The sequence below is a fragment of the Lygodium microphyllum genome, chromosome 4, assembly GCF_053477565.2.
Source record: "Lygodium microphyllum isolate KBCC chromosome 4, Lygodium_microphyllum_v1.1.10, whole genome shotgun sequence".
Classification (NCBI taxonomy): Eukaryota; Viridiplantae; Streptophyta; class Polypodiopsida; order Schizaeales; family Lygodiaceae; genus Lygodium; species Lygodium microphyllum.
In genome coordinates this window covers 141,910,210-141,933,213 of record NC_141138.1, presented here as the reverse complement: position 1 = coordinate 141,933,213, position 23,004 = coordinate 141,910,210, and the positions used below count along the sequence as shown (strand labels likewise).

The window sequence follows — 23,004 nt, the reverse complement described above, 5'->3', positions numbered from 1 at the left end:
CAAGGCACATGTATCAATTATATCAAGATGCCATGGCTATAGTGCAATGCAAGGAGAAACCTGACCTTTTTATAACAATGACATCCAATCCAAAGTGAATGGAGCTAACTAATGCTTTGTTGCTTGGATAGAGTGCGTATGACCCATCCGAATTTGACTAATCATGTGTTTCAGAAAAAACATGATGATTTAATGTACACGTTGTTGTAGAAGGGCCTCTTTGGAAAGGTTGCAATCTATGTTACTGTGATTGAATTCTAGAAGAGGGGGCTACCACACTCTCATACTTTGCTAGTTTTAGAGTGGTCTTTTAAACCTTCTAAAACATGTCACTACAATAGACTAGTTTGTGTTGAGTTGCTAGATAGAGTTAAGTTTCCAATCTTATTTGAGACAATTTGAAAATGCAACATTCATGGCCCTTGCGGAGGATTGAATCCCAAGAGTCCCTGCATGGAAAATGGTAGATGTACTAAAGACTATCTGTGGAAATTAGTGGGCACGGCAACGATTGATAGTTCTAGCTGAGATGATGGAAACTTTGTGATAATAAATGGTAATGCTATTGATAATCAATGGGTTGTTCCATATAATCCTTACTTGAGTAAGAAATACAATGCACACATAAATATGGAGGTGTGTTCGACAGTAGTAGATGCTAGGTATTTGTATAAGTAAGTGTACAAGGGGCATGACTGTGCAACTGTCAATTTTTTTGTTGGGATTGATTCGGCACAAAATGGTGGCAATGTTCATGAGGTGGACGAGATTCAAAGTTATTTGGATGCATGGTATGTTTCTACCTCCGAGGCATGTCGGCAGATGTATGATTACGCATTGCATGATGAAAAGTCTTATATACAACGTTTGCAGGCGCACTTACTTGGTGAGAATTATGTGGTGTTTCGAGATAATATAGTATACCAGATATTATGCAGAATGAAGATCTCCAGAGAAATACTCTTCTTGAATGGTTTGTGTGCAATCATATTCATCCAGAGGCTAGGACCATTCACTATCAAGACTTTTCGATGTACTTGGTGTGGAATGCATGACACAAGATGTGGACTAAGAGGAAGCGTGGAAATACATGTGGTTGGATGTATTTTGTGGTGACTACTTGGTGAGCTCTACTATTTGCGGATGCTTTTAACGGAGTGTCGAGGGTGTACTTCTGTTGAAGATCTATGTACTATTAATAATGTGATCTATGATACCTTTAGGGAATTTTGCATTACAAGGGGTATGTTGGAGAGCAATGATGAGTACATTGTGTGCTTGGAAGAAGCTGCCTCTCTGTGCAAATTGGTACTAAACTATATACTTTGTTTGTTGCAATTTTGGTCTTTTGTGAGCTAGCTCAGCCTGCTTGGCCATCTATATATTTGGTACCAATGGTAGAGGATATCATATATAGATTGTAGCTACAACGCGTACATGCCTCTCTTGGTGTTCTATAGCATGAGGCATGTAGCATGTCTTTGTTACATCTACAAGACCTTTTACGCCATATAGGGCAAAGACTCTTTGATTTTGATGGGTTGCTTGAACCTCATCAACCAAACTCTCAATTGGGTGCTAACCCCCTTTTGTAAGATGAATATGCATACAACACAACGGAACAACATAGGGTTTCTGAATCCATGGAGGGAATGTTGAACGAGAGACAAAGAATTGCTTTTATTGCAGTTATGGATGTTGTTGACCCAAATACTAGGGATGAATTCTTTTTGGATGGTCTTGGTGGATCTGGGAAGACTTTCCTTAAAAAATGCTTGCTTGCGAAGGTGCACAATGGTAGCGGTATAGCACTGGCAACAACATCATGTGGCATTGCTACCCTGCTTTTGCCAGGTGGTCGTACAACTCACTCACTGTTTTAAATCCCAATAGAATTAAATAATCAATCCACCTATAACATTCCTATTTAAAGTGATCTTGCTTAGTTATTGAGACAGCCGAGACTTATATTGTGGGATGAGGCTTGTATGACCCATCGATATGCCTTTGAAGTGGTTGACAGAACCTTGAGAGATGCTGTGAGTTGTAATAAGCCATTTGGTGGAAAGGTTGTTTTATTTGGGGGGGATTTTTGCAGGTCTTACCAGTTGTGGTAAAGGGGATACGTGAGAATATTGTTAATGCTGCATTGTGTTACTTTGATTTGTGGCATCACATAAGGATACTAAGACTATTCGGGAATATGCGAGTGCCAACAAGTGGAAGTGTGGTGGACAATGGGTTCATTTGTTGGATTCAAGGAATAGGGGATGGAGTGGGAATTACCAAAAACTATGATAAGTTGCGTGTTCCACCTAGCATGGTGTTGAAAGGGTAGTCTATTGAAACCTTGACTGGTAGTGTCTACAATGACATGTCCAATGTGGGTGACTATGCAACATATTATAGTGAGCATGCTATACTTGCCTTGTAGAATACAGAGGTGGTTAATTTGAATGATCACTCATTGCAATTGATGCTAGGGGAGGTTAGACAATATTATAGTGTAGATTCAATTGTAGAGATGGATGACTCATTTTTGTACTCTAGTGAGTATTTAAATACATTGGAACTTGGAGGTGGATTTCCTTATTTATTCTTGCTGAAGCAAAACGCACGTGCTATTCTTCTTAGAAACCTGAACCCAGGAAGGGGTATGTGTAATGATACACGATTGATATGTAGGAATTTCAATAGAAAAGTAATAGATGCTGAGATAATAATAGAGGCAAATGTGGGCAAATGAGTTTTTATTCCCCAATGCTACACAATTGCCAATTACTATGAAACGGGGGCAATTTCCCATCTAGTTGGCATTTGCTATGACAATCAATAAGTCATAGGAACAGACTCTATCCATTGTTGGGCTTTTTCTAAAGGCGCCAGTATTTATGCATAATCAGTTGTATGTTACATTTTCAAGGGTAAAATATTCACATGGAGTGAAAGTCCTATTGTGTGAGATGGGGATATGACTACAAACATTGTATACAAGGATGTGCTTCGAAAGGTGCAGTAATGTGCATTACTTTCTTTGTGGAGGTGTAGTTATTGATGATCGTGTAGGGACACTGGTTTGACATATATGTGAATTGCTCTTCATGCCATATTTGGTTAGCACATACTCTTTTGGAGATGAAGTATTTTTTTTGTTTTTCACTATTTATTTGACTTTTGCATATGTCTACCCTAGAGTGATACTATTACTCAGCTTCTAACTATCAAAATGAGCTATAGTGTATGTTGCGTATAGTAACGAATGATTATATCATAAGAATGATGCTTGTAAGAGTCATTGATCATTTATATGATGATGTTAATATTGACATCAAGCTCCCAATTTTTATTGAAGTTGTATATTGTAGATACATGCAATGCTTTCGAGTACATATGTACGAGATTGACCATAAGAATAGGTTTCAATGCTCTCATACTAATATAATATTGAGGCATTGGTTTAAGTATGGGTTTAAGGATTTGGGTTGTTTTGTGATGATGCATCAATGTTTGTTAGTACCTACTGAAGGGTTCTCAAATGTTCGACCAAGTATTATTATTATTGGAATGAAATGGTCTTTGTTAGTTGTTCAACGTATTTATATTATGATTTTTGTTCCAATACATGTGCTAAAGAGAGAGGTAAGACTATTGCGTCACCCATGCGATTACCAACAGAAACTATGGGATCATTCCTTGCTTCGCCTTCTCATGTTTTGCTCGAGGATGAAGATTTTGCTAATGATTCCTCGAAGAAGAGAAAGCTTTGTTTCTATTAGGCATTTTGGAGACATTGCATTTTTTGGTTGGCATCAGCCATTTACCTACGGTGCTTGGAAATAGTCGGGTATCTTACACTTAGCCTTTGTGGCTTGCTAATGGAAGCTAGGATGTCTTGTACCTTTCCATCATGTCATGATCAGTGGAAAGAGGCCAAAGATATTGGAGCATGGCTCTACTTTGCCTATGAATATCTTGCTTGGAGATAAGAATGATTCCTCAAAAAAGGAGAGAGCTTCATTTTGACCAGGTCTCTTAGAGAAATTCTTTTTGTGGTGCTTGTTCTTTGTTTTGATTATGACCCATTTCAGTATAACATTGTTGTTTCTAAATATCGCGTGAAGCAAGCACGTGATTTTTTACATTTGTGTAGAGAGGAAGGTTTGTAAGTACGGTGCATAGAAGGGATTGTTTCTATGTTTGGCGTTTTGTATTACAAATTTTATAAACTACGTTTAGTTTTAAGTTTGATGAGAGAGAGAGAGAGAGAGAGAGAGAGAGAGAGAGAGAGAGAGAGAGAGAGTCTTCTTATGATCGTGTGTAGGTGAGATTGTATGTATATCTGGCATTCTCTATTTTATAATATATGAGAGAGAGAGAGAGAGAGAGAGAGAGAGAGAGAGAGAGAGAGAGAGGGTCTTCTTACGATCGTGTGTAGGTGAGATTATATGTATATCTTGCATTCTCTATTTTATAATATGAGAGAGAGAGAGAGAGAGAGAGAGAGAGAGAGAGAGAGAGAGAGAGATTATTGAGCGAAGTTGCCTTGCGATAGCACAACTTTGCTTGTTGCTTCGCGGAGCTGCCATGAACGGCCTAGATAGTTTTTGGGTTGTCAAATTTATGGCTACATAAAAGATACATTCGAACCCCCATGTGAAGCATTAGGAGAACACCACCATCGAATGCCACGAGAATTCGCTTAATTTTACTTAAAAAATAAAATTACTCAGAATTAGGGGGAAAAAGAAAAGGAACTTAAGGATTATAACTCTCGTAACAAAACCTTGCGATCGCATAGCCATGGTAAAGGTTGTATCTTAACCAAACTCGTCCCTATTAGAGGAAAAAAGGGCCGGTAATGCCATGGTAAAGGACATGGTCTGAATTGCGTTGGGGAGAAGCCTTTGCATTCGAAGAGACTCGCTTCAAAAGTGAGCGCACAGTGTCCCTGCGTGGAATGCAACCACAAAAGACCAAGAAGAATCACAAAGCATTCCTCATCAGTGGTGCGCCATAGCTTTTCCTGCTGCAGCTTATGATTGCCATCTTATGAACAAACGCACCGCTTGCTCTTCCTCAGCTTTGGCGATTTCTGCTTGGGGCAGTGTCGACTGGAGACATTATAACACGTAAGCTACTGCACCTAGTATGCTCGGATTTCTCGCCATGTTTCGTTTTGATGTGGTTGCCTGCTCTGTGTGAAAGCATGCTGATTGGATACATTGGTGTGTTGTATGCATGGCTATGATTCTTAGGAAGATTACAATGTATGAATGCAGAGGAAAGGGAGAGAAAACATAAATATCTAATGGAATTTGATGCTCGGCTGGGTCATAACCGTGCCCAATGTCATCATGGATGTGGTGATGCAGTTCCCCTGGAGTCCCCCATCATGCTCATTGGCTTGTGGTGTAACTAGTATAAATGATTGACATGGCTAATAGAAGTTTGATTTCAGTGGCGACATCACACGATGCTACTGGCGAGTCTTATATCATAGTATTTAGAAGAGATGTCCAGTGATGGGGGCTCATCATGGGACTCATTAAAGGATGGTACAGTTTGCTTCTTTATAATGATAACAAGTTTTCTCTTCAGGACTGAATGTCTTGAAGATGCTGCACCAAGGCATTCCTTTGCTCCTGCAATCACAGTTCATCATTGGCTGTTACAGTTTGCTTGATTGTTATCATAACAATTTTTCTCTTCATGGCCGAATCTTTTGCAGATGCTGAACTGAGGCATTCCTTTGCTTCTGCAATGGCAATTCTTCATTGGTTTGATTTTCAGCTTGCTTGTTTCTTCTATGGGAATGCAAATTGATGAGCCGTGCAAAATAAAATTCAATAGACTCTGCATCCTGTGGACATGCACGGGTGGTTTTGCTTGTGGTACAATGTCTATAGACCCGAATGCAATGCGTACATGCAAAATTAACCATGGGTAGGTCTTGCCATCATGGACTTTTGTATCCATGGGGAGCGTCTAATTCTCGTTCCTATTATGCAATTACATTGTCATGATGGCTCTTATTCATGTATGCAAAAGCTAGTGATTAAGCAGTGATTTATGTATATTGGCACAATCTTGTGGGACAGTGTTTCGATACTGTTGATGCTTGGACAGCAGCAATGAAGTAGCTGGACTTGTCATGAAATCATACCGATGTACGTGCACGGAAATATGTGTAGAGCATAGTCACAAGTGATGATAATTTTTGGAGTTGAAGACTACAAGGACAATAGCTTCTTTCCATCCCACATCCCATCCCATGTTACTATATAGTCACAAGATATGGCAATTCCTCCTTGTCCCTCATCCTGCATTCCCGTCCTATTTTGCATCACATGTGACTTTGATGTAGAGCACAAGCTCTTGGTGTTGTTTTAAATAGGCTCAAGGTATGCATCTCACATTAATTTATTCCATTATGATTTGGATATTTTTATTCTAAAAATCAAGGATGGATACTTGAAAAGGTGTCTACAATGGTAATGAGCAAATGCCAATAGAATGTGGCTCAAAAATGCATCAAACTGAGCATTGGCACTATTAATGGCTACAAGCTTCATCTTGCAAGCTTCAAAAAACGTATTATTGGAAGGCCTAGTATGAATAATTTGTACTAGAGGCTTATGTTGAGAATTGAGCTCTAATGGAGGTAGAAGCAATGGAGGCTGAATGTTGCAACATGGAGGCACTTGAAATGGTTATGAATGTGGAGAGAATGAGCTCATTTTCTACTAAGTGGTATTGTGACACGATGAAAAATTAAAAATTCTAGAGATGATTAAGTACTCGTCAGGGTGATTAATGCACATGACTTGTATTAGAGGACCTAGATCTAGCTTTAATATCTGATAACATTTGTGCATGCTCATATGTGCCATTCACAATAGACATGTGCAACCAAGATTGTAAGGTTTCTAGTAAACAGGCGAAGAGTTATGATACAATGCATTTGGACTCTTCTTAGTGCAACTTCATCTATCCACTCGTCCTTGTGTAGAATGCTATTGAGGAATGCGAGTTTTATGTTCATTTCAGAGATGCGCTAGCAATGTTGGGTTGCAAGGGCTAAAATGGTTTGAATTATAGACATTCGGACAATTGGAGCAAAAGTTTTTACATAATCCAAGCCAGGTTTTTGTATGAACAAGATGCATCACGTTTAAACAACATCAGGGACATATGAGTGAAGCTCATGGTTTGCAAAGATGTTTGGGCCCGCAAGGCATTGGTTACTCCATCAAACCCTAGAGGGAGCTTATAGAGCACAATGCCCATGAGATGCACCTTTGGAAGGGCAGATTGCATATGCGGAAGTTGATTCTGTACCTATGTCACAAAAAGTAAGAATGATTGGATAGTATCGTGAGGTTTGAACATCATTTGTTGGAGTTGACCATAGAGGGTTAGAGCTCGCATGGTAGATAAAGCCTCATACAACATTTGCAACTTGTCCCATACCTCTGAAGCTGTCCTCTAGGAGGTAACTATTGGAAGGACCTCTTTAGAAATGCACCAAAGAAGTGTAGAATCGGCACAAGCATCATCTAAATCCCATGTAAGTACATCTTCCTCATAGTTGTCACGGTCCTAGCTAGCTGGAATAGGATTTGGAATACTAGGATGAACAAGAGCTCCAAACACCACATACCATAGATGCTTTGCACAAACCATGCTTTTATAACAACACTCCATGTGAGGTAGTTAAGGCCATGAAGTTTATTATCAATGGAGCAACAAGGAGGTGCCATTTTAGAGAGGTTGAGAAGAGAGAGAGAGAGAGAGAGAGTATAGCCAAACACAACACATTGTATGGATCATGATTTCACATGCAGTATAGATAGAAGTTGATCACAAAATAATTGTTGCAATGGGGAAAATCTGATCAATCGCAGCCAATAGAGCTTGGAAAGATAGTCGTGTAGCTTGTAGGGAAGAAAGAACTGAAAATGGAGATGTTGGAAGGCAAAATGCAGTCAGTAACAACATTAAATGCGGGCACGTAGGAATTGAATAATGCATAAAATCAAAGCACATGCAGCAAAGGCTGGAAACATGCTGTTTTGCACCAGAATCAAGTCACCTAGGCAGTAGCAGGTAGGGAAGATCAGGAACAGTAGTGGGTAAACATGTAACAGTAGAAACCAACACTTGAGGACCTAACATAGATGTGTGATACTATGTCAAAAGTGAGTGCAACAATGGAAGCGTAGAAGAATACTATAATAGGATGCACAACACGAGAGAAGAAAGAGAGATTGTAAGAAAAGAGAAATAGAAGAACATTGCAAAGGGAGAACTCAGAGATATGCTTGGGAAATGGAATCCATATACCAAGTCATGAAACAATCACGTATAATAGTGAGTCACTGGCTATGTGAGCATTGACACCGGCTTGCTCTCTCTAGGAGAATGTGCTTTGTAAGTCTGCAAGTGATGAATGATTGGAGGAGGAGAGCAACCAGCCTATAAACAAGCCATGACCAGCTAAAAGTCAGCTAGCAAAATAGTGAATAAAATAGTGAATCGGCCACATGTAGAGCTTCTTGAACTAAAAATTGCATTATTACTTGATTAGCTCTTTATCACAGCCCCAAAAGTCAATAATTACGAAAGTTTCATTGAGTGGTGTGCATTCTTAGAGAGAGTATGTGTCCCATATACCAAACCTTAATTTCGGAGTTCATTAAATGGTGGGTGTTTTTAGAAAATGTTTGTGTCCCATAAGCCAAATCCTAAATTGGGAGGATCCATACTTCTATAAATAGATAGGCTGCCCACTAGTCAGCCTTGTTGCTATTTTGTAGATCATTATGAGAGTTACTATGAAAGGGAGGAATGAGAGTTCAATGCCATGATGGGGAGATATATAATGCTATAAGGCAGGGTTCTTCTTTTAAGCAACAAGTCTAGATTACAGTAGGTATAGTGGAAGGGAGAATGTAAGTTTAGTGCCATGGTAAGGAGTGGAATTTGTTCAGCCTTTTTGTCATTCCATAACTTGATAGTTAGTAGTACGACTAGATTTGGTCTGTTGAGGTTTACATGCCACTTGCTTCACTTGCTGCCAACTTTTGCTTGTTTGCTCTATGCTGCTAGTTCATAGTAGAAGATATGAGTGCATGTAGACACAATAACATGATAGTCAAACACATGCAGCAAAGTAGGTATTTTCTACCTTAATATTGGTTACACTTATCTTTAGTTGCTTGTAAGTCATATACATGGTTAGTTCCATTAGCTTGCGTGTTTGATAATTCATTGTGGGCACATGCAATCTAATCTTGGCTGGCATAAGATTGGTAATATGTACATGTATGATGTGTTTTTGTAAGTCATTCATGTATACATAGTTAGTTTCCATTGTTTTGCAAGCTTGTCTGATCACAAGCTTGTGTACCATACATTTACATTTCCAATCAATTCTAGTGATGCAAGCAATTACTTTTTGTCAAAGCTCACACACTCTTGGATTACACTATTAATCTCTATTTAAGAATTTGTATTGAGTATGTGTGAGAGCGCGCAACGAAAGAGAAAGCCCCCGACCCCACCCCCCACCCCCCCCCCCCCCCCCCCCCCCCCCCAACACACACACACACACACACACACACATGAAGGAAGAATATTGCACTTACTGAAGAAGAATGCTAATACAAAGGGGATGGACTGATCTCTCCTTGCATGTGGCCACAACATCATTGAGGGCACTAGATCAAGTTGATGACGATGGTAACACCAAGCATGCAGTGTCGGAGTGTGCACCTGCGAATGAAGGAATGAAGATTGGAGTGTGTGTGTTTGCCAAGTGGGGAGAGCTGGCTATAAATAGCCATAAATGCCCAAAACTAGCCGACTTGCACTTGTAAGTGCCATAAATCATCAAATGTTGGTTGGCCAACTAACATTTAATACTGGTCGCACTTTGGAAAATGCGAGGAAAATAGCAAGTGGCCACAAAAAAATCCCAGCTAGCAAGGACAATGTTTAGTCGCCTACACCTAAATGTTGTCGCTTGGCCTCTTGATGATGTTGCAATCCACCGAATGTTGACGGTTGGCTCCCAAATGTGGTTGACTCTACACAAAACCTCTTGAAATGGTTGCATTTGCAGTGAATGCAAGGTGTAGAACTTGCATTTTAGGATTGGGATGCTCCTCTGTGAAAGAGTCTCCAAATTGTGTCCTCACTTAGGAGATGATACCATGTGAGAGTGAGTGAAACACACACACACACACACACACACACACACAGAGGAAGAATATTGCACTGATTAAAGAAGAATGTTAGGGATGGACTGATCAATCTTTGCATGCAGCCCACAATGTTAGTGAGGGCACTAGATTAGGCTGATGATGATGGCAACACTAAGCATGGAGTGTCGGAGTGTGCACTTGCAAATGAAGGAATGAAGATTGGAGAGTGTGTGTTTGCCAAGTGGGGAGGGTTGCCTATAAATAGCCATAAAGGCCCAAAATTGGCTGATGTGTACTTGTAAGTGCCATAAATGCATTTAATGCTGGTCGCACTTTGGAAAATGTCGGAAAAATAGCAAGTGGCCATAGAAAAATCCTGCTTGGCAAGGACAAAAGTAGAAACTGAACTAGAAATGCACACAGGAAGCCGACAACTGAGATCTCCTATGTTTTCGTCAAACTCTGATAGGAGCTTACAACCAGGAGATGATAGACTGACATGATTAACATAGGCAGGCTAGTAGTATGGACTATAATCCAATCCATACCATAGTTGGATTCAGATGCACACAATTCAGCATACCAGATGTCTGTAGATTCTGGTGTGCAGAGGTATGAAAAGCCATTTCATGCCTAGCCATTTTTTGGGTTTTAAAAAAACAGCTTTTGATTGGTCAAAATTGCCACTTTTTGTCTGGTGATGTTTTTTCTTGCAATCTTGGCATTTTCTTCTGCAGATTACCCGCATATGCAGCCTGCGTGCTCAAGCCTCAAGCCTCAGCCTGTTTGTGGGAAACCAGCAAGTCAATCATCAGCTTGTGCACTCTGCAGAACGAGGGCAGCATGTGCAGAAATTCAGATTCTTGACCCTTGACCCTTGACCCTTCAGTCACTTGGGTTGTCTAGAGTCTAGAGTACTATGACGTATTATGAGTCATGACATTTTGTGATCTTAGTGGGCTGATTATGATCTCAAAATTCATCCAGTCCCTTTGTAAAATTTCAATGTCTTTTATGCTTGTTTTTTGAAAAGTGAGCTTTGTTGAAATGTTTACAATTCATATTTAAGGTTCAACTTATCATTCTTATATTTTTCTAGTTTTGGCAATGTATTATTCAGTCCAGGGGTCTGAATCATACCTCAGTCATACTTTCATATGCGTACACGTATGGAAGTATGAAACATATGTTATCAGCTATGATCAATAAAGCTGGTTGTAAACCCTGAATTCAAGCTTTCCAAGTCAGAATGAAATGTTAAACCCTGAGATGCATGCCTGTATTTTGTCAAGAAATAACCAAACTCAACTGTAATTTGCAATTGAGGATGACATTTGTCTGGTAGTAGGCATTACTCTACAAGCTTTGGGAAGCACATAGGACATAAAATCTTTAACATCAGCAGCCTCTTATCATTAATGTGCAGAAGTTTGATATTACTGAATTGGTTTTCATTGCAACATGCAGGCTGCAGCTGAACAGACATATATTGTGTAGACTGCAGACTTTGGGGCTGCAATCAGTGGTTTTTGCAGTCTTTGTTTCTCACAATTGCTTACGACAAGCTTGTTTCTGTACCATGAGAAGGGGTGGTCCAAATCATAGAGGAGGTGGCAGAGGAGGGGGAAGAGGACGTGGAGGTGGAGGTGGCCAACAAAGATGGTGGGATCCTGTATGGCGAGCGGAAAGACTGAAACAAATGCACGCAGATGTGAGTAACCTTGATATTGCACCTCACATTTGTTTCCTTCAAATGCTGTCAGTATAGCTGAAGTTGCTCATGAATATCAGAGATTCTATGGCTTTCATGTATGACTTTGCTTTGTTCATGGTAATGGGGAAGGAGAAATGGAAATGTAAACCAAATTAGGAGACATTTGAATGTTTGATGTTGGAATTTCGAAACTGTAGAAACTGATAACAGTGTGAAGCCCCATTCTGAAAATTCAGATTGGTGCACTGCACATGTAGTTGAACTAAGAAATAAATTCAGTGGTCATAAGTTAATTCAGCAGTACAAATTTCTCTCTTAACGACCTCCTCCCCTTTAATGCATAATGTGTATTGACCAGCATATATTGGTGGCTGATACATCAAACTGGAAATCCATGCTGAGAACTTACAAAGAAATACCTTCAATGCTGTGCACAAAGAAACACCTGGGAGTAGGCAGCTGTCCAGCAAACTTAGCAACTGCAGGTAGTCAGGATGGCTTTCCACCATTTGAACGCAAGTACTCCAGGTGTGAGGGGCATGCCCACTACAAAAGGCAAAAACTAGCACCTTGAACTGTTGAAACAGAGCAGTTAGCCTCTTGAAAGCAGCAAGTGCAGCTCCCCACTGAAGAAGGATGTCTAACAAGCAGATAAACAGCAAAATGCAAGATGGTAGGCTTGACTGGAGCTGTAAACTGCCTGAAAACAGCAGGGAAGGTGACGAGCATGCCTGGAAAAGCAGTCTGAGACTAATATGCAAGGTGTTGCAGGTCAAGAAGGCTGATGACAGGCTGTAGCAGTGAAAATGCAGGGTTGAAGGCTGCGAACAGCTGCTAGAGATGGTGAAAGCAGGAAAATGCAGGTAGCAGAGGGCTGGGGACGACTGGAGCAAGCAAATGATGGCTTGGTGAGGGGGCTTCATGGCTGCTGTGTGAGAACTTAAAAGAGCACTCTGTCCTGAAGCTATGGCTATGGCTATGGCGATGATACCATGCCAGAAGAGGAAAAGACAGCTAGAGGACAAGAACACTGGAGAACAAGATGAAGGCGACAAAGAAAAGCTGATGCAAAAGAAGGCTGATACAAGAATAGCCCCTACATGTGCTACAATATGTAGCTGCAGTGAGGGCATTGGGAGAATGAAGCCAGGAGACAACAGAAGGCTAATGACTAAATGCATGTTGACCAACTGACTGGGCAGCCTGTAAAAAGGCAGCAAACCTGGTCAAAACTCTGGAAAGTTGTCTTGGGCTCAAAACATGGACTGGCTTAAACTTGGGCAGGCTAAAAGGAAGAACATTGACCAAAAATGGACTAAACTTTGGAACAAAATAAATGATCCTCCAATCCTCTCACTCATTCATATACCCATCATACTATGTGGGTGAAAGCCACTGCAAAGCATAAAACATGGATAAGACCAGCCTGAGTCTTCATTTCTATCAAAACACTACTATTGAGTCAGAGTTGAGGCATCAACATAAAAAAAGGAAAAGTTTTGTTGCATCTGGGGGCTGGACCAACATAGAAGAGTAGAACATCAGTTTCAGTTGATAGAAGGCCAGACTATCCCAATGTAGTGGAATATGATAGTGCAAGCAACCATGAGATGAAGCTGCTCTATCAAACAATACTGAGATGATGATGATCCTATAATCTAATTTGACTAAAAGATTCAGTGCAAGTCTTGTGTGGTAGCTGGAATGGTCCACACTCCATTATTGTAACTTTGGTTGGATTCACTACAACACTGGCTCAAGAATAATGTGGCCTAACAATATTCTACCATAGATGAAAAAAGCACATTTAGCTAGGTTGAGACTTAAGCCTGCATCCTTGCACTTGATAAATCATTGTTGTAGATGCTAGAGATGTTCTTCATTCTTTCCAAGAGTGTTTACATCATCTAAGAAGAACTGCATCAATAACTTTGTTAGATGGGGCACAAAAATGTTATGCAGTAACTGTTGAAATGATAATGGTGCATACGAGATAATTGTGTAGATGAAAACTCCTTACTTAGTCTACACCTATGGTATCATATGGACCTATGCTCATTTGGTATGTTTGCAACAATCAGCACTCATTGGACATCAACAACCTATTTCAGTCTATCCATCATTATCCCATTCTCCTTCTTATCCACCACCACCACCATCTTATCCTCCTTATTTCATCTATCCATCTTCACAAACACCTCATGGTTCAAGTTTCTCATCTGTCTAGTATGCATTTAATGACAATACTCATTTCAACGGGTCAAACTACACCACTTGGTTAAATTTGATGAGGCTTGTCTTAGACTCTTAGAATCTGTGGGATTTAGTGTAGGGGTTGGAACCCTAACTTGATGCCATCCTTATTCCATACGAGGTTATCTGCTTGTGGAAGACTCGTAACACCTCCGCTATTGTCAAGCTTATGTAGGGCTTGTTGCTTGAGTTTCACTCTCAACTTCAGCATTTCGACTTAGCATTTGAGTGTTGGGCACACTTGATTAACTGCTATGTGGCTTGGGATAGGACCCGTCATATCAATTTGAATCATGAGGTCGGAAATTTCAAAATCACAGAAAGGGATGACTTGAAAGTCAAGTTGGTTGAGTATTGGCGTCTCCTTGCTGAGTTCTGAACCACTGGGGCTCCTAAGTCCTTTGGCGATCGGGTTACCTTGTTCCTTAGCAAGTTGCCAAGAAAATATTTCCATTTTGTGTAGTAGTTGATTTCATAGCCTTAGATGTTTACATTTTATGAGTTTGAGTGTCAGTTGTTGCGTTACGCATGGTTGTTCGATTAATTTCATAGCACGCCCTTGCTAGAGGGGGACTCTTTTTGCATCTTCTCAGAGGGGCCAACAGGGCAAGGGCACATAAAACTCAAATCAAAATAGAGCTAGTGAGTCCCAAGGAAATAATCAATCTACACTTGAACCTAGATGGTAGAATGTACCTAAAAAGAATCAGTATTGTCAACATTGTCAAAAGGCTAGCCATTATGACGATGAGTGTCGATCTAAGGCAAGAGGCATATAAACCAAATCCAAGAATCAGACCCTCACATCCTAGTTAAGTAACCCCCAACAAGGGAAGTAGGGTGGTGGCAACCCTCAGCAGGGGTAGTGGAGAGGTCAGACCCACATTGCCACCAGTCCCTCATGACAGTCGGCGAACTATTGAACTCTAGAGGGTTTGTTTGATTGGTTTGCAGAGGCCTATATCGTCTCCTTAGAGACATCGGATGTAAGTCTCATTTACATTTGTGAGTTGCTTGTTGATTAGATGCCTCCAGAGCCCCACTCGTCACAAACAAGCACATCAGTACCTGTTTGGCTTGTGGACAGTGGAGCTACCCATCACATAACTCCCAGAGCAGACATTTTTATTTCTTGAGCCCTTGTAGTCGGGAGTGTCTGCATAGGAAATTACTCCTCAGCCACGATTTAGGGCCAGGGTTACATTAGTTTTCCCACTAACCTCGGTCCAGATCTCGCTTTGTTGGATGATGTCTATCATGTCTTCCAACTTGGAGTGAACTTGTTGTTCGTTCAATAGCTTTGCCAGTTGGAGTGAGCAGTTTTCTTCATAGTGACCACAGTTGGAGGTTTTAGATTCTCAGATTGGTTAAGTGATTTCTCATGGCAAGGCACAACCTAATGGCCTTTACCACATGACCCACTTTCTTACCGAGCTGATTGCCGATGATTTGGAGTTCCATCGCTTTTAAGCTTTGGCCACTACACACATGGGAGCCCATGGACTCTGAGCGTCTTTGGCATTTTTGCTTAGGACATCTTGGCTATGATTCTCCTCATGAGTTGTCGCGTTAGGGGATGGTTGAGGGCCTTCCATGCCTAAGACTATCTCGAGAGGTTTGTATGTTAGCTAGGTTAGCAACATTGTACACCCTTTCCTCAGTAGTCTATTATCGGTGTTGCTGAACCCCTTAGGCGTATTCATATAGATTTTTGTGGTTCCAATCCACTACCGCCCTAAATGGTGCACTGTACTTCGTTTTGATAGTGGACGATTTCTCTAGATACATGTGGATGTACTCCCTCAAGCACAAGTCTGATGCCTTTACTTATTTCAGTTCTTGGGTGCTATTGGTCCATAATGAGACTGGTTGTCGTGTGGGTACTATGAGGGGTGATTCTGGTGGTGAGTTTACCTCCCATGAGTTTTCTGAGTTTCTATATGAGTAAGACATTGCACTCCAGCTTACCTCTACCAACTCCCTTGCACAGAATGGAGTTGTAGAGTATAGGAACCGGATTGTCCTAAACATGGCATGCTCTATGCTGTTTGTAGTAGAGCTTCCCGAGCGCCTTTGGGTTGAGGTTGTTAATACTTTAGTGTACATTCTCAACTAGTGCCTGACAGCGGCGGTCCCTAAAAAGAATCTGTACGAGGTATTCTTTGGCTCTCGGCTTGTTATTTGTCCCTTCAAAGTTTTCAGTAGCCATGCTTACATGCATACTCTTGATGACAAGATAGGAAAGCTTACCCCTCGAGCAAATCTCTTGATTTTTGTGAGCTATTCTTCTAAAGCAAAAGCCTATCGTTCGTTCGATCCTCGAACGAACAAGGTGATTGTTAGGAGGGATATTGTCTTTAATGAGAGGGACATTGAGTAGTCCTCTACATTGGACTCTTCGTCCTTACCTTTGCTCACATCATTTGAGATCGTGCCTATCGAGCCCGGTCTATTGCTTGCTTTTGACCTTCCTGTAGATACTTTAGTCCCCGGTCTCCTTTGTGAGATCCGTTACCTCGTTGGTATCAGCAAACCATGCAAGATTCGGGGATCCTTCCACTAGATCTCACTCCGGAGAGCCCTAAAAGGTCTGCTCGGCTTACTCCTCATGCTTCATATGTATTGCTGTTTATAGCTGATTACATTGCATATTTTGAGCCGGATAGTTGGCAGGAGGCTCTACAGGCCTCTCTATGGTGTGAGGCCATGGAAAAGAAATTGGACAATATTGATTGGAATGAGACTTGGACCTTGGTGGATCGTCCTCGTCACAAGGTCATTGGGGCGAAGTGGATCTTTAGGACGAAGCTAAAGGTTGATGGTACTTTAGACAAATACAAGGCTCGCCTTGTAGTACAGGGTTTTAGGCAAAAGCACGGAATTAACTATGAAGAAACCTTTATATCTATTACTTGTTGACATCATTTTATCTGTTGATTACGCTCGTTGCTCATCATAGTTGGCCAATCTATCAAATGGACGTCAAAAGTATTCTTTTAAATGGTTATTTGAAGAAGGAAGTCTATGTGGAGTAGCCTCTCAGCTTTTCTTCTGTTGATCGGATTTCACTTGTGGAAAGCTCTTTATGGGTTGACGCAAGTACCGAGATCTTGGTACCATAGAATGGACAAGTTTTTACGGACTCATGGATATCATTCTATCCCTTATGATCCAAATTTATACGTGTGTACCAGTAGTGCAGAGGTCAGCTATATCTTGCTTTATGTTGATGATGTATGACTCACTGACTTAGATACTACAACTCTTGCAGAAATTAAGGCACAACTTTGTGGTACCTTTAAGATGATAGACTTAGGATTATTGTCTTATTTCTTGGGGATGGAGATTGCTAGATCGGAGGGAAGTATTTTTTTGTCATAGCAATACGCCTTATAGCTAGGGGAACAATATTTCACTGATCAGACACGGCCAACGGTCACGTCTCTAGATCCCATTGTCCATTTGTACAAGGATACCTTGAGTCCGTCTTTTGATGCTTATACTTATCGTTCTGTTGTAGGAAAATTACTTTAGTTGATTCATATTAGGCTAGATTTTGCATTCTCAGTTAGTTTGCTTAGTCAGTATTTTAATGCATCTAGAATTTTCATTGGATTGCTTGTCTTCGTGTGTTAAGATATCTAAGGTGTATCTTTAATTTTGGACTAACTTATGCACATGGTTTATGCTTGCGGGGCTACATTGATTCTGACTGGGTGGAAGACGTTGACACTCGGTATTCTCATGGAGGCTACCTCTACACCTTGGGCATGACATCCATCTCTTGGGCCAACTGTAAGCAGGAGATGGTGGCCGTTTCCATGGCAAAGGCAAAGTATCAAGCTCTCTTCAATGACACTATGGAGGTGATCTATCTGAGGAACTTGTTGGTATGCTTCAATTTTCTTGCGAGTCGCCTACAATTGTCTATTGCGACAACCAAAGTGCTATTGCCCTTGCAGGCAATCCTATCATCTTTCCTCGGACATGACACGTGGCAGTTCATTACCATTTCACTAGAGAGCAGGTTGAGCTAGGCACCATTTGTATAGAGTTTATGCCATACAATGATAATTTTGTAAATATTTTGACAAAGGCAGCGGTCAATCAGCCGGTTCTACAGTATCTTCTACTTGAGATTGACTTGGATACACCATTCTCTACTTCTTCAGATTGACGGGGAGAGGGTGTTTCCCTCTCACTTCTCCTTTCAGTTTGAGAGGGGATGGTTTCCTTATCTTGATAGTGACAATGATGATGTTTTCAGTCTTTTATTTTTAGACATTTATTGTATGTTATGGACATTTGTAACTTCATCCGTACTGTCAGGATAACATGATTGTAAAAGGGCGCTTTAGACGACTGAACAATTTCCCTGCGAGGAAACTGTCCAAGTAGTACCATTGTATTGCATTTTGTAAGAGCATGAATATTTGCATTTCCCTTTGCATTACCCCATACATCGGCATTATGTTCATGTAAATATGTATATGTGCACATTTATTCCTTTTCAATCATCCTTGGAGTGATCAACTCTAGATCCACTATAATCGTGGCATTGCACATGGTAGTCTCCGAAGACACTATTTTTCCTATGCTTGCATGTTGGCTTTGCTTGTCTTGCTTGCTTCCCCGTATTGCCTTTCTCTTTATATACTCTCAATATGATTGGTACACACACACACACACACACACACACACACAGAGGTATCCCTAGGCGCTTATCCTAATAGTGTGTTGGATTGTTTTGCTTGTTGTATGAAGATAGTGGGGCTATCCATCCTTATTTTTCCATACCTCGAGGCCCAATGACTCAATAGGACGAAAATTGATTCAAAACCTTACTTAGTGATAAATCTTTTGAAAACAATCACATCAACAGCCCTTTAAAAAAAAAAAAAAAAAAAAAGTCAGTTGCTAATTCCATCCGTCTTTGCAAGACTTGGTAGGCCTTTGGGTAGCCAATGCGTATACATGGTCTGATGCCTTGGCCTCTCTAGGGTGATCACTTGGGCTCCCTTGCTAAGATAACCATCACCTTGTAGTCTTGATAGGTTAGTAGGCAGTTGATGTGTACCCTTTGCCCGATGCCATGGCTACTTTGGGGTGGGATGCCTCGGGGTAAAAGAAAATATATATCAAGGGCTTATTTCTCATGGCTTAGTTTTGGGCCTGGGAGGGGGTGTTGAGCTAAAATGCCTGACTTGAACAGCCCCAAAACATGCTTAATTAATAAAGAAAACCTTTTATTTTTGAAAAGAAACGCGATCCAAGAGAGTTATTGTGTCCCCCATGTAAAGTCCTAGTTTAGGTGTCCCAAATTTTTTATAAATAGGCATGTAGCTCACCACTCTCCCTCAATCTCATTTTTGTAGGTTTTGAAGAGCCATAACTTTGTTGCCCACACCTTGTTCGCAAAGGATATCATGGTTAAAGCTTTCACTAGCCACTTGCCATCATCCGCACCTGATTCCAGCCTTTTGCACGCGGTTATTGCTGTCGCCAAGCTTGGGGAGTTGCTGCCTGCTGCTGGGAGCTGTTGCCTATTGCTGGATGCTGTCACCACCTGTTGTCTGTTGTCACCAGCATTTTCTCTCTCCTTTGAATGCTGCATTTGCAGTTTCTGGCTGTTGCATGACATTCTTTCTCATTTGACATTTGCGTTTGCATCTAACAATTGTTGCCCAAATTTTCTCTCTCCTTAGGTATCTGCGTTTTTGGTCTTTCTCTCTTCTACACTGCTGTTTGCATTATATCTAGCCTTCCTTGGCTGCGTTTGTTGGTGTTTGAAACTCAAAGGTTGCCTTTGCTGCGATTCGGGATCCGTTCGGAGTACAACACTCTCTAGCTCATAACCTCAGCTCATAACCTCTCCCTTGATCCCAGAGATACGAGAGTTTTAGGTTCACTGTATATTGTGTTTGCTGCATGAACACTGCATATTCATCATTTATTCACATTATTATTCATTGTGTTAACTGTCTCTGAGTTACCCTAACCCTAACCCTAACCGTGTTTTAAGTTTATCAATCTATGCTTTCTCGTACGATTGGTTTCATGCTTTTGTGTTTAGAGGATTTCTTCGCACCCATGTATGATAACTCCACTCCTTTGGGTAAAGTTAAAGACTACAAAGAAGTTGGAGTAATAATCAAATTTGAAACCTTTAATGGTATGTAGGATACATTGAAGGCTTTGACCTTCATTCAACAATTTGGTGTAGCCTACTTTGGGGGCAATTTTTTTGAGCACAACTTATGCATTGATGAAAAGACATGTCACAAGATTTAAGGGCAACAAAAGATGTTAGTAAAGATAATGCTAAGTTTAGTGTTTTGATGTTGAGTAACGGGCGGACAGAATTCTTAAAAGAATTCTAAGATTGTTTTTTTGACTCCCTACCTAGAGAATTACCACCAAAAGGCCAGAGGATCATTCTATTGACCTTTTGCCTTGTACTATGTCTCCAAACAGGCCACCCTATAGAGAGAAATATATTTAGTTCTGAAGGTATCAAAATTCATTATTTTGAGGGTCCCCATAACGCCATAATGAGTTGTTGGAAAAAGGGTTGACTCAGCCCAGTTCATCACTCTTTTGCTCACCTATACTCCTTGTGTAGACAAAGCATGATTCATGGCGAATGTGTATTGATTACTGCGCCTTGAATTAAAACACCATTAAAATAGATTCTCTATATTGAGGATTGATGATATCCTTGATCGGTTAGAGGAACTGCGATCTTTAGCAGAATAGACTTTAAAAGTGGGTATCATCAGATTTGTATAAGGCCAGAAGATTTACACAAGACAACTTTTAGGACCACTTTTGGATTATATGAGTTCTTGGTCATGCCATTTGGGCTTACAAATGCACTGTGACGTTTAATCGCATGATGGATCGAATTTTTTGACCCCACATGTCTTTCATTGGCACATTCTTTGATAACATCATAGCCTTTTCAAAGAATGAGGCATAACATCGAAGGCATGTGACTATTTTGTTTAAGGAACTTAGAAAACACAAGCTGGTTATTAATGCAAAAAAGAGTAAATTCTTTATGTTAGAGATTCACTTCTTAGGGTAGGAAATTGCAGCATTCAATAAGCTAAAAGAAAAGCTTACTTCGGATGCAGTGTTGATCTTGCCAGATCTTTGAAAAGCTTTCCTTGTCCAGTGTGATGTATGTGGGAACAACATTGGTGCAGTTCTAATGCAAGAAGGCCATGTTGTGGCATATGAGAGTAGAATTTTATAGGGTGCTTAGAAAAAATTGCAAGTTTATGAGAGAGAGTTGCTTGTTGTAATTCATGCTCTTTCCACTTGGAAACACTATTTGCTAGGGGCTGATTTTTTTGTACAAACAGATCATCAAACTTTGCGATGTTTTCTCACTCAAACTAAGTTGTATGAGAAGCATATGCGATGGGCTAACTTTTTACCCAATGTTCACTTTCAGATAGTTCATGTGGAGGGTAAAAAGAATGTTGTGGTCGACGCATTAAGGAAACCACAGGTTTCAATAGTGTCTATACCATATCATCATGTGTTAGATGAGATGATAATACAGTATCCAGAGGATGCGGACTTTACTAGAGTCTATGATTTGTTATCAGATGGTTAACACTATGAGCTTGTACTCGTAGACAGGGCTTTCTTATGGTGCATGGTTGATTATGTATTACAAAGTAGTTAAGGGCCAAGGTTATGGTTGAAAGTCATGCACCTTTATATGCAAGGCATCATGGCATTGATGTTGTAGTGAAAGTAGTTGAGACTTTCTTTTATTGGCCAGCTTTGAGACATGATGTAGAACACTTTGTGCACACACGCATTTTATGTCAGAAGGTCAAGTTTGACCGAAAGAAGGCACTGGGTTTGTTGCAGCCCTTGCCTATTTTTCATAGACCATGGGAGATCATAGCCATGGATTTTAGCTTTGATTTTCCTAGGACAACTACAGGGAATGATGGCATATGGACCATTATTTGCAGGTTTAGCAAACGTGCACATTTCATTCCGATGAGAAAAAGATAACTACGGATCATAATGGCAAGTTTGTTCATGCAGAACATCTTTAAATATCATGGCATGCCACAATCTATTGTGAGTGATAGGGATCCTTGCATGATGAGTCTCTTTTTGAGAGGCAGTTTGAGAATATGGGTACAATCCTAAAGTTCTCATCTTCTTTTCATCCACAGATAGATGGGTAGTTTGAAGAAGCAAATACTAATGTTTTAGAGTTTTTGAAATGCTATGTGTTTGAGCATAAATCAAAATGGGAATAGTTTTTGTCTTTTGTGGAATATGCTTATAACAACATAGTGCATAGTTCTATTGGGAACTTGGAAGGCACCGTTTGAGATTGTTGAAGGGGGCAAGAAAGTCCCATCCATTTTGCATACAAAGGATAAGATCTTTGAGGCTGACAAGTATGTCAAGAGTTTGGATGAAGCTTATGCTAAAGTAAAGATACCTCTCCAAAAGACTCAAGCAAAACAAAATAAATTCGTTGACCGTCACTGCAGAGCTTTGGCATTTGCAGAGGGTGATTGGGTCTTGTTACGCTTTGAAAAGGCCGGGTTAAAAAAAATGAAGGGTAAAGAGTGTCTTTTCCCTAAACTCAACATGAGATATTATGGGCCTTTCAAGTGTTACAAAGGATCAATGAGGTGACTTATAGATTGAAGCTGCATGATCACTGAAAGATTCACAATGCTTTTCATGTGAGTCTTCTTAGGCCTTTCCATGGTGATGTGCTTGACGATACTAGTGATGAGATGCAGCCAGAGGTTGAGGAATTTGATGAAATCTTGATTCTTGAGCAAA

General features: G+C 40.5%; 1 protein-coding gene across 2 annotated transcripts in view; it reads left to right on the top strand.

The window, feature by feature from the left end:
• Nucleotides 1-4,826: 4,826 nt before the first annotated feature.
• Nucleotides 4,827-23,004, top strand: part of LOC148037696 (RNA helicase family protein) — an 89,950-nt gene continuing 71,772 nt past the window's right edge. Inside the window, exons 1-2 of one of the 2 annotated variants that reach the window (XM_087676635.1) lie at nt 4,827-5,129; nt 11,673-11,916. In XM_087676635.1, coding sequence (XP_087532761.1) covers nt 5,050-5,129; nt 11,673-11,916 — 324 coding nt within the window. In that variant the 5' untranslated portion in view covers nt 4,827-5,049. The remainder of the gene's footprint in view (nt 5,130-11,672; nt 11,917-23,004) is intronic. The other variant, XM_087676636.1, reaches the window with a different exon arrangement.